The following is a 13,914-nucleotide window of genomic DNA, read 5'->3' as shown; positions in this document are numbered from 1 at the left end:
ATGCTAGTTGAAATTTGTTCTTTTTTCAAATGTATTATTTTAATTATTTTCGTTTAAATCTAGCAACACTATCTCGATAAGTCGATATCTAGTAAGTAGACGACAAAACAACTAGAAGCAGAGGGTGTTATGCTTTTGTTTGTTGCAGCTGCTCGTGTTACGAAAAGGCCCATCAGATTTCGAAAATCCTATTTCCCATTTAATTCTAAGGAATGAATAACGTATCAGAAGTGTTTGATGACATTTTTTCAAACTGTGATGTTCTTATTTCTAGTTTACAAAAAGAAAAAGGTATGTTCAGTATCACCAGGCCAGACTGATTTGCTCAAGTTGCATATTTAATTTTCAATATTCCCTAGATTCTTCTTTGCAGCCATGTGAACATAGTTTGCAGGAATTTCATTCAACTTTAGCATCATTTTCTAAAGTTCTATCTCATGAAGCCACAAAATTTGCAATCGCCCATAGTAGCCCACCATTTCCAGACGTAGCAACAACACAAAGCTTGGCAGGAAGCTTATGTAATGCCACAAGTCAGCTAGTTGGGTGCTACCTCTTGCTACCCTACAACTGTGGTTCAACATTTCTTCAATTAATAGAGAAAGAATTGGAAGCCTTGCTTTTGGGCCTGAAGCAGTTTATCGAAGCAATTCAGAATTTGATTCTGAAAAGGTATTGATAACTTTATTTCTTTGCCCTGATTCCAATTTTTGAAAATTGTTTCTTATTTTAAGTGATACTCTGCAGCCTTGTCTTGTCTCTACTGGGATTCTCTGGGAATTTTGTGACAGACTGCCAACCCTTCCCAAAAACAATAAAGAAGCAGTATTGGCTGTGTTAAGTAGAGAAGAAGAATTAATAAATGATGCAATTGAAGAACTGGAACAAGTAAGTTTTTACTTTTTTGTCCTGCTGTTCCTGTCTCATTTTAAAAAATCTATTTTAGGCTGTGGATGCTTCAGCAAATGATGAAATTGATTCCGACGATGAAACCGTGATTCATGGGATTGGACAAGAACTACAGCCTTCAGTCAGAGGTCTTGTAAAAACTGCAGCCGCGCTGATACGAAGAACGAAAAAAGTGGTCAACAATTTCAATAAGTAAAAGAAAGCTTGAAACACTTAAATGCATTCAAGTTTTCATATTCAATTACTTTTTCAGTATCGACCAAAACAGACTAGATCCTGTAGTCGAAAAAGTTTCTAGCATGAGTACGGAAGTTGACGACTTAATCTGTTCCCTCTATGCTCCCGTAAACCTGATGCTAGCTGTTGGACATGGCAACAAGCTCTCATCTAAAGTAGAAAATCTTTTGAAAACTGTTCAGGGTATAGCGAGCGAGGATGATATAACCTGGATTGAATTGTTGTCTAAAGCTGTTCAACATAACTTTCAAAATTTGCAAAGCAAAGCCGCATCGAGCTGATATTTGATATTTTTTTGAGTACTCGACGATTTTTTAACTAAAAAAATTAACGGCGTCCGCAACCATCCACAACTACATTCTTGTACAATTTATTTCCGAATCCTCTTCATTTTACTCAAATCTATATTATTATTGTTTGTTTTTTTTTTTTTTTTATGGCAGGTATCATTTGGCATTGTCACAGTTTGGCATTGTCACATTTTCAGCAAGACCGCATTTGGTGCAAACTAGTCTGTGACTATAAATCATCCGAATGAATTTTTATTCTTCGGGTAAGAAAATTTTTACAGACTGAGAAAAGAAACGAAACCTTGTACACACCAACATTTATAGCTTGGTTTGCCCTAGACCTGCTGATCGGCCCGTGCCACAGTTATTTTGAAGATTAGTTTATTGCTTTGTAATTTAAACAGCATTGTATCCGCATACGCGAGTATGTGCTCGTAGGTGAGCTAGCCTTACTGCAGTCCTGTCGTACACGGCGTTTGGACAGAAGCTAGATTCGATGAGCAGCGTTAGAGTAGCAATTTGTGTATTTGGGAGTACACAGGCAACATTGATGTTTAGATACATTTAAGTTAGCAGCAGGGGGAAAAAACGAGCAGAAAGAAAGAAAAAAAACGAGAAAATGCGACAACACCAAAAGGAATGAGTAAATAACGGACTAGGTCTTCGTAATTTTTAACATAATCCACCTTCTTCTAAATCGACATCGTTTTTCATTTCTTTTGATTCGGCTTCAGGATCTTTATGGTAGCTCCTTGCAACACCGCCATATTCATTCTCGATGTCCTTAAAGGAAAACAGAAGGATGATTTTAGCATTTGCAATGAATGTTGAAATTATCTTAGCGTAATTCTCACGTCATCATCAATGGCTGGAATGTCATCCACAAGAGATTCTAGATTTGTTTTTGGCCTAGCAGCATTTTCCAATTCACTTAGCCCTTTGGGTAATGGAACGGACCGAGTAAGTTTCGCGTATTCCACATCCATGTGGCGAATGAAAGGATCAGCGAGTGCCCTCTCTGCTGCTTGGGCATCTTCCGAATCGAACGCGTGATGTAGATTCATGGCTACTTGTAGCTAATTAAAAATAATATTTTAATGAAAAATCAGAAACGGATATTTTGTTTAAAAAATTTACTTCTTCTTGCTGGCCGTTGCCACCCCATTCCTGTATCGCTTTCCCAGCAGCAATGATATCCTCACGAGCTAGGTGAAGCTAAAATCAATTTGCATATACTTGGGATCAAACGAAATTCTAGTTGACAAAAAAAAAAAAAAAAATTAAATTATATATACCATTACAACGGCTACTAAAACTCGTCCAACCGCCGCTGGATTTTCACCCGCAATATGGTAATTCATTTCCTTTGATAACATATTGATGGCGTCCTCGTACCTTAAAAAAAATTGATATTTTACTCTCTTTATTTAATTACCTATCGAAGTCCATTTTAAAATTAAAAACGAACCTTCCCAATCTAACGAGCAGTCGCCCAGCTCTGGACGCAAACTCGGATGCTTGGCGGGGCCTATCTTCTACCATAACTACTTCCATTGCCCTCCTAAATAAAAGATTGTTTTTACATCCTACATCATTTTGCCTCTGAATGTATACTTGTATAAAACAAGGGCATCTTCAGGAAGATGAGGCTCAATCATTTTTGCGGATTTATCCAAAAGTAATGCAGCCGTATCGGGAGATCCATGCTCCTGAAACAGTTGGCAAGCCTTGTGTGCAATAGTTGATATTTCTTTCCAATCTTGCAATTCCTTCAATAAAAGAATTGCTTGATCCAAGCTCCTATAGAAAAAGCATCATAAACTGCTTCAGTAAACTTAATAGGTGATTGAAATGGACTACTTACTTGGCAGCAGAGAAGTACCTGAGTCCAGACATTATAATGTCTAAGTTAAGGAAGATGTTTTACTGACATTTTACATGCAATTTTACAATATATTTAATACAATTTTCATTATAAGTAATGCCAATTTATACTGTTGAATGAGCTCTAAGAATATTTAAAGACTTGCAGGGTTTTTACTATTCCTTAACTGTAGCAGATCTTATTTTACACATATAATATAAATTATTATCAATTTTGCTTATTTTAAAGAATCTTCTGTAAATATGAAATAAAAAGGATACGCTTTGGTTTGCTTGTAGCAATCCGATGCTTTGTATAGACAATCTTTTGCTTTCTGGAGCTCTTTGGCAGTTTTGAAGCAGGTTGCAGCTTTGTTATAGCTGTCTGCTGCCAGTTCATAGTCCGGCTTCCATTTTAACAACGAGGTTTTTAAGCTACAGATTTATTCCGCAAACAAAGCATAATATTAATAATATAAATGAATACAAAAATTAGTACCATTTTTACTATTTCTCTGCTTGTTGAACAAGGTCCGTTCCCTCGGCAGATTTCTTTGATGAGGTCATATTAATTTACTAAAATACTTGTTCGTTGAGATATGCTATCCGTTATCAATTAAATTGACGATTGGAGTCCTTTTAGCTTGTATATAGGTAGCAATGGGCGAACTTGCTTAGCACTCACCTGTCAAAACAATGTCTGCTCCTAGGCCACTGCTGAGTACCTAGATCGTTAGATTGAGACGTTGTCGGATATTTTAAGTTTACCATTGGCATATATTCAAGATTCGTGAGATCGTGGTTCGTGGATTCGTGGCACAAGTACTCAAGCAGGCAACAAACATAAACGTATGGACGCACCCGGTTCATCGTAATTCCGTTCACCATAGCTTTTCAAGAAGGAAGGCTATTGAATTCTCCGTCTAATCACAAAAAATCATCAACCGTTTGGAGAAAGCGTGGATAGAGCTAGGATAGAGCGTGCCATCGGTAATTTCTTTTAGTTTCTTTCGTGATAAGGGTATATTTTATGACAATAGCACACCTAATCGGTACCTGGCTCGTAAAATATGCGTTGAATTGACCTGGTTGCCTGGCCCTTGCGTGTATGGTTTATTATCAAGATCGACCTTAATCAGGTCTATTTGATGGTTTTCACATTTTAAGTAACTTCCGAATTCTGAGATTGAAAACATTTACAAAAGAAACAAATATTCGTGGATTTTATTAACAGCAAATAATAGTATAATTATTCGAGCATCATTTAACGTTTTTCATTGATGTTCTGGATAAAAATGGGAATATTGCCATAACGCAGGATTGTTTCTTCCATTGGCATCAAGGTTCGAATATGGCGAGACACCGCCAAGCATGACCTGGTTGTTATGAAGAAAAAAAATGTGTTAAATGGTATGAATGAATGAGGCTTACAGTGCTCACCTCTGGTACGGGTTTCGTTAACGGCTGCAAGTATATTGGATCTGCGGATCGATATTGTGGAATATAAACCACGGGTGCTCGTGGCGCCACAGCCGCAGGTGATTTCACATCCCGTGCATCAAAATCAAGGAATCCGAATAACTTTTTTAGCGTTTCGCGCTTTGCATTGCAATTCTGCATTGTAAGTACTAGAATGAAACAAACTGCTAACGCAAGGCATATTTTCTGCAAAAAAAAAACCATGATCTGTAAGCTTTGAACCGCTGCCTACTATCAAATAATGACTGTTGCCTACCTTATTCTTGTACATAATATACTGGAAAACCTGTTTGGCAACGGAAGATAGCAGTGCAACAAGTGCGAAAGAACATGGAAGACTAACATCGCTCAGCTTCGCATCTGGTTCTTGAACCTTTGGATCCTCCCCTTGGTCGTGCCTCCTCTTCCCAACTTTCTCTGGTAATTGCATTTTCTGTCTACGTGACCTTTCTTATTTTTCCTAGGCAAGGCAACCTTGACCTAATGAAAACTTTCTCCACCCAGGGATAACAATAATATAAAGTATTCTGGAAGACTAAACGCTGTCCTTCGTACAGCTATCCTGTTTCGGTCGAGCTCATAAAACCAACTTTTATCTTTGATCATCTGTTCCCTAATATGTCGGGTTTGAATTTTGAAATCACTAAAACAATTCTACATAACAAAAATTAAAAATACTTAAATATGTATTTTTTTCTTTGTTGAAGTTTTATTCAAAAATGTGTTGCAGACCAATCCCAATTGGCAAATTCAGCTGTTGCTGTATTTAGTGGTTTCTCAATCGGAAGAGGGAGATCATTTAAAGGAGTCATCAGCGGTTCTTGCTGAAAATAGGCAGCTTCCAAAACCTATGCGCACGAAGTGAGACATTCACTTAAAATCTGATAATCCCAAAAGAAAAAGCAGATTTTACCTCCTGTGCCGTTATTCGGGATTTAGGGCAATAACGTAAAAAACTTTCCAGCATAATTCTTGATGATTCGTCTACTTCAGTCAGGATTTCATTGAAGGAGATTTGTTTATTGGTGCTTGTAAACGAAATCTTGTGGAAATCAGGAAGCGACGACACACCTGGCCAAATTTCTTCGTCTGGAGTACCTAGTACTGTCAGTAGTCAAATATTTAGGAGATAACATTCATCTTGGAAACACTATTTGGCTTTACGACTGTTTCTTTTTTTTACCTTGAATCACCGTGCATAGTTGGCCAATGTCATTCTCTCCCTAGAGTATTGTTTGAGAGAAAGAATTCAAAATCTGTTGATCACTTTTATTATGCACTGCCATTTTACCGGGAAAAGGGGAGAATTCTTAAGCATTTCACCAAAGATACAACCCATGGCCCAAAGATCTACTTCCGGACCTGTCATGCAACAACATACTATTAGTTATTAAATAAAAATGCACTGTCATGACAAGGAAACTTGCCGTAAGTTCTAGAACCATAAAGCAATTCAGGTGCTCTGTACCAACGGGAAGCGACCTGATGAGTAAACAGCTTTTGATCCTTTTCGGTATTAGTGCTACCAACTAATTCAGGATTACGGAAGACTCGGCATAATCCGAAATCGGTAACTTTCAGTTCCCCTCTGAAACCGATTAATAGATTTGCCGGTTTTAAATCACGATGCATGATGTGGAGGCTATGGATGTATTTGACAGCGCTGGCCAACATCCACATATCTGAATGGAAAAGTGATCAAAGTACCCAAAATTGTCAACTATTGATTCGCAAGACATACAGCTTTTCACGTGACTAATCGCCAAAGGTTTCCCGTTGGATCGCAAAAATTCGTTGAGATCTATTGGTAAGTATTCGCAGACCAAAACCAGCGAGTATCCTTGCGAAAAATAATCAACCAAATTTGCAACGTAGTCGTGACGGATTAAGCGCAGAGCAAGCAGTTCGCGCACAGCCGAGCTGGGTAAGCCTTGCTCGTTGATATTTTTTAACGCTATCCGTTTCATGGCCACTACCTTCATTGACGATTTGTCGATACCTCTAAGAACGATGCCATGTGCCCCTTCACCAATCCTACCATTAACAATATATCTCTCCATGAGTACAATAATTACCGACAGTGGTAAAAATTCACTTGCTTAAACAACAATGCGGTTGTCTTGGCAACCGTTTGCCATCTTGTGGAAATATACTCAAACAAGCTATGAAAAAATAGTCTGCTAAAATTTTGAAGAAGTACGTGCCAGTGGTTCCTGATCTGAAGATTTCATGCGGTCCGTGTTGTTCTAAACTTTTCAGTAGAAAATGAAGTAATATTAGTTTTTGAAAACAATAAATTCAGATGGAGGAAAATAACAATTTGAATTACACCTCAGGTTAAATGTCGATGGACTACTTGTTTACTTTCCCTATGATTACATATATCCAGAGCAGTTTTCATACATGCTTGAATTGAAACGTGCCCTGGATGCAAAAGTATATTATAACATTATTAATTTGATGGTTTCATTAGGCTTGATTCTGATTAATTGCATTGATTCAGGGTCACTGCTTATTGGAAATGCCCTCAGGAACGGGAAAGACAACAACACTGTTATCTTTGATTGTGGCTTATATGAAGGCTCACCCCCTTGATTTAACTAAACTAGTCTATTGTTCAAGAACTGTTCCAGAAATTGAAAAAGTGATGGAAGAACTACGAAAACTTATGAATTATTATGAGAAGGAAATGGGTATGGAACAAAATATTCTTGGCCTGGCTCTCAGCTCTAGAAAAAACCTCTGCATTAATCCCTCAGTATTGTCAAATTTTTTATATGGAAAGACCATAAGTCATGACTTGTTTCATAAAAATAGGTTAGTAAGGAGAGAGAAGGAAAAGTGGTAGATGGGCGCTGTTATAGTCTTACGGCATCATTTGTAAGAGCTCGTCATGCAGCCGATGATGCCGTTCCTATATGCGAGTTTTATGAAGGATTTGATGCTCACGGAAAAGAATTTCCTTTGCCTCCTGGCGTATACAACCTTGACGACCTCAAAGAATATGGACAGATGAAACGATGGTGCCCTTATTTTCTGGCTCGACACACCGTTAGTTCAGACATAATATTAAATTTAATTGACAAATCAAATTAATTTCTGGAATTCAAGATTACTCATGCTAATATAGTGGTGTACAGTTACCACTATTTACTGGATCCCAAAATAGCCGAGGTGGTTTCAAAGGAAATTTCCAAAACCAGTGTTGTTGTTTTCGATGAAGCTCACAACATCGGTACCTTAATTACAATTTTAATCTACTTATTAGAATGTTAACAAAATTTATATTTTTTCCCTTATTAGACAATGTTTGTATAGATTCAATGAGCGTGAAGATTACGAAAAGGCTTTTGGACAAATGCTCCAATAGTATTACGATTCTTGAAACTACCATTTCAAAGTAATTCATGATTTTTACATGCCTAAAGATCATATTTTGAATTCCGATATTCTTCTAGCATGAAGGAGAATGACAGTAAAAGATTGGAAAAAGAATATAAAAGATTAGTTGAAGGATTACGTGACGCTACCATTGCAAGAGAAACCGATATGGCTTTAGTCAATCCAGTTTTACCTTCAGAAATCTTAGAAGGTTGACATCATATTTATTCTTAGAATTATTTTAAAAAAAAGTTTAATCAACATATTTCAATGATAGAGGCCGTGCCAGGAACCATTCGTACGGCCGAGCATTTCGTAGCCTTCTTGAAAAGAGTGGTAGAGTACATAAAAACTAGACTCCGCGTCCAGCACGTCGTTCAAGAAAGTCCAGCAGGTTTCCTAAGAGATATTCACACCAAAGTTTGCATCGATAGAAAACCCTTAAGGTATTTAAATCATCTTTCAAAACAAAATTATATCTTTGTTAATTGCATTTGACTACTCGTAAAGATTCTCTGCGGAGCGCTTAGCGTCGCTCATTCGTACGCTAGAAATCTCTGATCTAACGGATTTCTCACCCCTAGTGACTGTTTCTCACTTTGCCACATTGGTCTCAACATATACCAAAGGGTTTGTTCCTTTAATATTGGCATAACAGTAAAATTTAACCTGTGCTATTGCTCTTTAATGGCAGATTCACTATAATTATTGAGCCGTTTGAAGATCGGGCCCCCACTGTTTCCAACCCAATTTTATACTTTAGGTAATTATACACACACACCTAATGGAAAATAAGCTTGAATGCAAAGGTTGACTTTGATTATCTTGCAGCTGTTTAGATTCCTCCATCGCCATCAAACCAGTTTTCAACCGTTTCCAAACTGTCGTCATTACCTCAGGCACTCTTTCTCCTCTCGATATGTATCCGAAAATCCTTGATTTTCATCCTGTCATTATGACCTCATTTACCATGACTTTGGCAAGGCCATGCATTCTTCCAATGGTAGTTGATTTTCTTTTGTGATGTTTGACTAACAGTGATTTCACTTGAAATTTAGATCGTATCTAAAGGTAACGATCAGGTCGCTATGTCGTCTCGCTACGAAACCCGAGAAGATACCGCTGTTATCCGGAACTATGGAAACCTGTTGGTTGAAGTAGCTGCTGCGGTACCTGATGGTATTGTCTGCTTCTTCACCAGCTACCTCTATCTGGAAACAATTGTGTCTTCGTGGTATGACCAAGGCATCATTGATCAGTTACAAAGACACAAGCTTCTCTTTATTGAAACTCAAGACGCAGCAGAAACAAGCTTGGCTCTCATCAATTACATCAAAGTATTGTGGTTTCCTAGAACATCGAGAACCAGATTTTGCTAACTTTCACGTTTTAAATTGTTATGTTTACTCTGCGTTCTTTAAGGCATGTGATAATGGACGAGGCGCCGTATTGCTTTCCGTTGCTAGAGGCAAAGTTTCCGAAGGAATCGATTTTGATCATCATCTTGGACGGTGTGTAGATGTTGGAAACGTGTTCGCTTTTTCCTCTTTTTATCAAATACTTTCTACTAATCATTTTCCAGCGCTGTGCTGATGTTCGGGATTCCATACGTCTACACCCAATCACGGATTCTAAGAGCACGTCTGGAATACCTTAGGGATCAATTTCAGGTAAAACTTTTTTTTATTGTTTCTCCTGACTCGAAGGCTTTGTGAAGCTTTTCCGTTTCTGTCTCTTTTTTGTGATAGATCAAGGAAAACGATTTTTTGACCTTCGACGCTATGCGTCACGCCGCTCAATGCCTTGGTCGGTGCATGCGTGGTAAAACGGACTATGGTATCATGATATTAGCCGACAAAGTAAGATCAATGCGGAAAGTTGTATATCCTGTATATATCCCCTTCAGGATATATCTAGGTCAATCCAATGTTATTCATAAAATTTCGACTTTCTAGCGTTTCTCTCGAGCGGACAAGCGCAGCAAATTACCGAAATGGATTCAGGAACATTTGAAGGATACGAACTGCAATTTATCAACCGAAGAATGTGTGCAGGTCATTTCCATTCCAACTAGTTAGAAACATTAGCTAGTACGTTTTGTGTTCAAAGGAATATTATTTTAGATTTGCAAGCGATGGCTTCGGCAAATGGCGCAACCTTTCTCGCGTGAGGACCAGCTTGGAATTTCTTTATTAACTTTGGAACAACTTCAGAGCGAAGAGATGCAAAAGAAAATTCAACAACGTGCTCAAGGCGTTTGAATTTGACGATGGTAATTGTGTATTTTGGTAAGAATTTATGAAAACATAAATTTTGAGGCGCATAAGCAAGCGTAACAAGCAGGCACTATGTGTGTGTGTGACTTGAACGGATAAGGATATTGATAACGGACCAATGATGATACAAATACCTAATAAATTAGTTCACACAAGTAATTTTCTTCTTTGTTGGTAGTAATTTGTTGTGTCAACGAACCATAGGCGCAACAACAAGGCAGGAAAGGGTAAGAGATAAGACGCAGAGAAACATTATTCAACAGAAATAATGCAACACAAATTAATTTGACCTCACGCACATACAATATTGCAACTTTACTGGATGCCTTGCTGAGGTCAATAGTTACTACTTGGATTGTGTTCTGTATTTGATTGTGTTGCAATGGTTTTCGTTGATCGAAAGGTCATCCGCGTAGAAGAATGACATCAACAATATGCTATTTTAATAAATTTACATATAAAAAGACGAAGAATGAAAATAACAATACAGTAACTGAAGAAAAATGAAGAATACAATAAACGGACTTGAAAGATTTCTCTTCCTGACGGCAGGGGTGATTTTTTTTTGCTTCTGTTTTAAGAAATTTGTTTCAACTAATCGACTTGGTCCTGTTGAGGTTTTTTATCTTCGCCGTAAATTACAGGTCCGATGGGGCGTGGTAAGCGGGAATACTTAAGGCGTAATAGATCACCCACTTCGTCCATAGCTTCAATAGCCTGTTAAATTGGACCGCTTGATTGAAAACAAGCAATCATACACTAGCAAATTCTGAGGGTATATGTACCTTGTCTAGCATTTCTTTAGTGTGTGAGGCAGAGATACAGAACCGGGAACGGCTTTCGGTGATCCTAGTGGCAGGAAAGCCTACGCTAACAGAGGCTACGCCGCGTTTGATAAGTTCTCGGGATGTGGCACTTTGGCGAACAATTAGAGATAAGCCAATGCAATCAAAAGATTTAACATAGGAAAAAGAAAAAAAAAAAACTTACGCAATTTTAGCTGGCATGAAAAGTAAGACGGGGACGACGGGTGAGTCATCATTACCATAGACGATTAAACCCAATTGGCGTAGTTTTTGGCGGAAATAACGACTGTTCCGAGATAGCTGTACCAAGCGTCGTTGGCCTACAAATTCCAAATGGTACCGTAATATAACGGAAAATAAAAGATGGTTAAGAAATACTTGCCTTCGTCGGTCCCGTCTTCCCCCATTATGATGCACATTGATGAGATAATTTGTTGTGCGACTGGCGGTGACATCGCAGTAGCATAGCAATTTGCGTGGCTGTTAATTCTAAGATGATTAATCAGTTTCTGCGTTAAGGAAATAAGTTATTTTAGTGACAAGCTGTGAAACCCCGTGTAATTTTGCATCTAACCTTTGATCCAGCAATGTAACCCCCAGCTGAGCCAAAGCTTTTGGTGAACGTGCCCATCAATATATCAACGTCTTTCGGGTCACATCCAAAATAATCTACAGCACCACGTCCACGAGGACCAAGCGCTCCGATGCTGTGAGCCTCGTCCAAATACAGATAAGCCTGGGACCAAAGCCAAGCTCATTTATATACCCGCAACCCTATTTCAATAGCTCAAATCATACCTTGTACTTTTTTTTCAAAGCGATTATCTCTGGGAGATTGACGATAGAACCTTCCATTGAATAAACGCCTTCGACAACAATCAAAATTTTACGCCATGGCCTGTAAGTGCGAGGTTGTCCTTGAACCACTGCTTCGCGGAGTTTTGCTTCTAAACTCTTCATATCTAAGAGTTTATAAAGAAATAAATTTGCCATTCTAACTGTCCTTACATTATTTCTAAACTTACTGTTGTGTTTAAACACACGAATGGTGGCTCCAGATAATCGAAGGCCAAGAATGAGTGAAGCGTGGTTGTTTTCGTCACTGATAACAAGGCAACCTTTGGAAACTAGACTTGGTAGATTGAGGGCATTAGTGGCAAAACCCATTCCAAAAGTTATAGCATCTTCAGCTCCCACGAATCTCGCTACTAGCGTTTCCAACTCTTTATGAATAGCCATGGTTCCTATAAAGAGGATAAGTATGAATATATAGCTGATCTATATATCTACCCAATCAGTTAAGTGGAACTAATACCAAGCTCCTGTCTTGGGCTGCAAACTCCTAAACCCAAGCCGTAGGTAGTTTTTTGAGCAGCAGTTGCGCAAGGGCCTTCACATTCAGCAAATCCCAGATAGTTGTAAGACCCCATATTAAGACATTTGGTGAATGTGTTTGTGAAGCTGTAACATTTTATGACAAGATGGAATATGCGTGAATATTTCGGCATTTTTACAGCACGACATAACATGCTTACCTGAATGTCCACCCATTATCATGAGTCACACGATCTTTAAGCACAAGCTCCGCTCCTGGTACGGAGCAAATCGGTCTATTCCAGCAATCACGAATAGGACGGTAGACGTTTCGTGTATAGAATGATTCAAAACTTGAATAAAGTGGTGCATAGCCCTAATAAAGAAAGTGTTACACAAGCTTTTAAAACAGTTATTTGCCGAATGGTTATACCTCACGGTTCTTTTCTGGATTTTGACTAGGGACAAAACTCAATAGAAATTCTTTCACATATCCAATCAGGATAACAATTCCCCATCCCATGTAAGTCAGTAAGGCGACTGACATAGGGACTTCTTCAAAAGATTCTATACCATTTCTGTTGCGGGGTTTCCCAATACCTTCATAACCCTCTTGGAATGTTTGCTGCATAAAAGAAAACAATAAAATTACAAGAACCATTAATAGTAAACACACAAACATAACATAATAGAATCTAGCACAATCTAGAACAATCGAATGGGACTTTTCCCCGTCTAAAAAACCAGGACACCTGTACTTCAAGCAATAGTAAAGAAATACGTCATTACCTTATCAGTAAAATGACTCTCGGTTGAGCAATAGGCATGCTTCGATTTTCCATTTTGTCCGGGTGCCAGTTTGCAATTGCACGTACTGGTGATCGCCATTATCGAATATTAATAAACTTCACTAGATATAAACACTAATTGGAGGGAGGAAATTTCAAAAAAAAATTAAAAAAAGTACAACGCCCTGTCCTCACCAACTGCACTGTCTGCTGTGTGAGAAGGCCCAGCGATGACGACTCCACCTTACGAGTTACGTGAAACTTTTAAAGAAAAAGAGGAAAGCCGGCTGGCTCCTGGCCTATTAGGCAACGAAATGGCCGATATGGCAGGGCTGCGCCTGCGTCAAGTCGAAATCCGAGTATCCAACACAATAAATGATGACTCAACCATTTCGTCCCCGTCTGGGTTTTAGTAAAAAAAATTTCTGTTAATCTTAGATATCCCTACAACAAAAGTCAAACAAAGAAAAATATTTTTTCAGTTGATATAAGTATAACATTGTGGTTTCGTAACCAAAAGGCGAAAGGGGCTGGGCTTAATATTATCGATCTCATGACGTTCCGTCAATGG

General features: G+C 38.3%; 6 protein-coding genes and 1 long non-coding RNA gene across 9 annotated transcripts; 3 read left to right on the top strand and 4 right to left on the bottom strand.

The window, feature by feature from the left end:
- Positions 1–72: 72 nt before the first annotated feature.
- On the top strand, positions 73–1,502 carry LOC116934431 (cyclin-D1-binding protein 1 homolog). The gene is made up of 6 exons (XM_032941970.2): positions 73–91; positions 149–291; positions 360–672; positions 735–888; positions 947–1,101; positions 1,163–1,502. Exons 2-6 carry the CDS (start codon positions 213–215, stop codon positions 1,425–1,427), a joined length of 966 nt encoding a protein of 321 aa, XP_032797861.2. The 5' UTR covers positions 73–91; positions 149–212; the 3' UTR covers positions 1,428–1,502.
- Positions 1,503–1,942: 440 nt separating this feature from the next.
- On the bottom strand, positions 1,943–3,945 carry LOC116917293 (gamma-soluble NSF attachment protein). Its single transcript, XM_032922747.2, has 9 exons — positions 3,808–3,945; positions 3,582–3,734; positions 3,301–3,318; positions 3,051–3,236; positions 2,905–2,997; positions 2,732–2,831; positions 2,574–2,651; positions 2,291–2,512; positions 1,943–2,219 (listed from the first exon to the last, which is right to left on the bottom strand). Exons 1-9 carry the CDS (start codon positions 3,864–3,866, stop codon positions 2,109–2,111), a joined length of 1,020 nt encoding a protein of 339 aa, XP_032778638.2. The 5' UTR covers positions 3,867–3,945; the 3' UTR covers positions 1,943–2,108.
- Positions 3,946–4,152: 207 nt separating this feature from the next.
- Positions 4,153–6,195, top strand: LOC123469630. 2 transcript variants are annotated; one of them, XR_006642900.1, is made up of 5 exons: positions 4,153–4,289; positions 5,089–5,198; positions 5,283–5,639; positions 5,718–5,884; positions 5,981–6,195. It is a non-coding gene; the product is annotated as an uncharacterized LOC123469630 (long non-coding RNA). The 2 variants fall into 2 exon arrangements; XR_006642899.1 differs by having other exon boundaries at positions 4,156–4,289; positions 5,086–5,198.
- Positions 4,509–5,150, bottom strand: LOC116917317. The gene is made up of 3 exons (XM_032922772.2): positions 5,035–5,150; positions 4,740–4,964; positions 4,509–4,675 (listed from the first exon to the last, which is right to left on the bottom strand). The coding sequence occupies exons 1-3, from the start codon at positions 5,047–5,049 to the stop codon at positions 4,574–4,576; spliced, it is 342 nt and encodes a 113-aa protein (XP_032778663.1). The 5' UTR covers positions 5,050–5,150; the 3' UTR covers positions 4,509–4,573.
- Positions 5,447–6,920, bottom strand: LOC116917295 (cyclin-dependent kinase 20). The gene is made up of 6 exons (XM_032922748.2): positions 6,520–6,920; positions 6,206–6,460; positions 6,070–6,140; positions 5,962–6,001; positions 5,692–5,882; positions 5,447–5,626 (listed from the first exon to the last, which is right to left on the bottom strand). The coding sequence occupies exons 1-6, from the start codon at positions 6,836–6,838 to the stop codon at positions 5,492–5,494; spliced, it is 1,011 nt and encodes a 336-aa protein (XP_032778639.1). The 5' UTR covers positions 6,839–6,920; the 3' UTR covers positions 5,447–5,491.
- On the top strand, positions 6,896–10,594 carry LOC116917236 (general transcription and DNA repair factor IIH helicase subunit XPD). The gene is made up of 17 exons (XM_032922644.2): positions 6,896–7,048; positions 7,115–7,214; positions 7,282–7,536; positions 7,596–7,829; positions 7,890–8,013; positions 8,082–8,178; positions 8,237–8,370; positions 8,437–8,605; positions 8,670–8,789; positions 8,854–8,922; positions 8,991–9,162; positions 9,218–9,496; positions 9,582–9,670; positions 9,742–9,829; positions 9,908–10,018; positions 10,115–10,213; positions 10,283–10,594. Exons 1-17 carry the CDS (start codon positions 7,044–7,046, stop codon positions 10,418–10,420), a joined length of 2,283 nt encoding a protein of 760 aa, XP_032778535.1. The 5' UTR covers positions 6,896–7,043; the 3' UTR covers positions 10,421–10,594.
- On the bottom strand, positions 10,422–13,697 carry LOC116917248 (serine palmitoyltransferase 2). 2 transcript variants are annotated; one of them, XM_032922665.2, is made up of 12 exons: positions 13,539–13,697; positions 13,345–13,465; positions 12,989–13,180; positions 12,777–12,931; positions 12,557–12,702; positions 12,267–12,485; positions 12,040–12,203; positions 11,816–11,977; positions 11,624–11,750; positions 11,426–11,561; positions 11,221–11,350; positions 10,422–11,152 (listed from the first exon to the last, which is right to left on the bottom strand). In XM_032922665.2, the coding sequence occupies exons 2-12, from the start codon at positions 13,441–13,443 to the stop codon at positions 11,030–11,032; spliced, it is 1,653 nt and encodes a 550-aa protein (XP_032778556.1). In that variant the 5' UTR covers positions 13,444–13,465; positions 13,539–13,697; the 3' UTR covers positions 10,422–11,029. The 2 variants fall into 2 exon arrangements, with proteins under 2 accessions (XP_032778556.1, XP_032778555.1); XM_032922664.2 differs by having other exon boundaries at positions 13,345–13,681.
- Between the last annotated feature and the right edge of the window lie 217 nt (positions 13,698–13,914).

The sequence above is a fragment of the Daphnia magna genome, linkage group LG2 (genome assembly GCF_020631705.1).
Source record: "Daphnia magna isolate NIES linkage group LG2, ASM2063170v1.1, whole genome shotgun sequence".
Lineage (NCBI taxonomy): Eukaryota > Metazoa > Arthropoda > Branchiopoda > Diplostraca > Daphniidae > Daphnia > Daphnia magna.
Note: the sequence above shows the minus strand (reverse complement) of the source record. Positions and strands in the feature narration are given on the sequence as shown.

What these genes read in the sequence shown, in the direction of transcription:
- LOC116934431 (XM_032941970.2), top strand. Translation starts at nt 213, where the DNA reads ATGAATAACGTATCAGAAGTGTTTGATGACATTTTTTCAAACTGTGAT. An exon ending in TAGTTTACAAAAAGAAAAAG is followed by an intron (nt 292 to 359) that starts GTATGTTCAGTA and finishes AATATTCCCTAG; the next exon opens with ATTCTTCTTTGCAGCCATGT. An exon ending in CAATTGAAGAACTGGAACAA is followed by an intron (nt 889 to 946) that starts GTAAGTTTTTAC and finishes AATCTATTTTAG; the next exon opens with GCTGTGGATGCTTCAGCAAA.
- LOC116917293 (XM_032922747.2), bottom strand. Translation starts at nt 3,866, where the DNA reads ATGACCTCATCAAAGAAATCTGCCGAGGGAACGGACCTTGTTCAACAA. An exon ending in GCAACGGCCAGCAAGAAGAA is followed by an intron (nt 2,513 to 2,573) that starts GTAAATTTTTTA and finishes ATTTTTAATTAG; the next exon opens with CTACAAGTAGCCATGAATCT. An exon ending in TTCCAGCCATTGATGATGAC is followed by an intron (nt 2,220 to 2,290) that starts GTGAGAATTACG and finishes TTTTCCTTTAAG; the next exon opens with GACATCGAGAATGAATATGG.
- LOC116917317 (XM_032922772.2), bottom strand. An exon ending in TAACGAAACCCGTACCAGAG is followed by an intron (nt 4,676 to 4,739) that starts GTGAGCACTGTA and finishes CATAACAACCAG; the next exon opens with GTCATGCTTGGCGGTGTCTC.
- LOC116917295 (XM_032922748.2), bottom strand. Translation starts at nt 6,838, where the DNA reads ATGGAGAGATATATTGTTAATGGTAGGATTGGTGAAGGGGCACATGGC. An exon ending in TTATGGTTCTAGAACTTACG is followed by an intron (nt 6,141 to 6,205) that starts GCAAGTTTCCTT and finishes GTTGCATGACAG; the next exon opens with GTCCGGAAGTAGATCTTTGG. An exon ending in ACTATGCACGGTGATTCAAG is followed by an intron (nt 5,883 to 5,961) that starts GTAAAAAAAAGA and finishes GACTACTGACAG; the next exon opens with TACTAGGTACTCCAGACGAA.
- LOC116917236 (XM_032922644.2), top strand. An exon ending in ATTTTCTGGCTCGACACACC is followed by an intron (nt 7,830 to 7,889) that starts GTTAGTTCAGAC and finishes CTGGAATTCAAG; the next exon opens with ATTACTCATGCTAATATAGT. An exon ending in ACCTTAGGGATCAATTTCAG is followed by an intron (nt 9,830 to 9,907) that starts GTAAAACTTTTT and finishes TTTTTGTGATAG; the next exon opens with ATCAAGGAAAACGATTTTTT.
- LOC116917248 (XM_032922665.2), bottom strand. Translation starts at nt 13,443, where the DNA reads ATGGCGATCACCAGTACGTGCAATTGCAAACTGGCACCCGGACAAAAT. An exon ending in GATAATGGGTGGACATTCAG is followed by an intron (nt 12,703 to 12,776) that starts GTAAGCATGTTA and finishes AAAATGTTACAG; the next exon opens with CTTCACAAACACATTCACCA. An exon ending in TCGTGTGTTTAAACACAACA is followed by an intron (nt 12,204 to 12,266) that starts GTAAGTTTAGAA and finishes ATAAACTCTTAG; the next exon opens with ATATGAAGAGTTTAGAAGCA.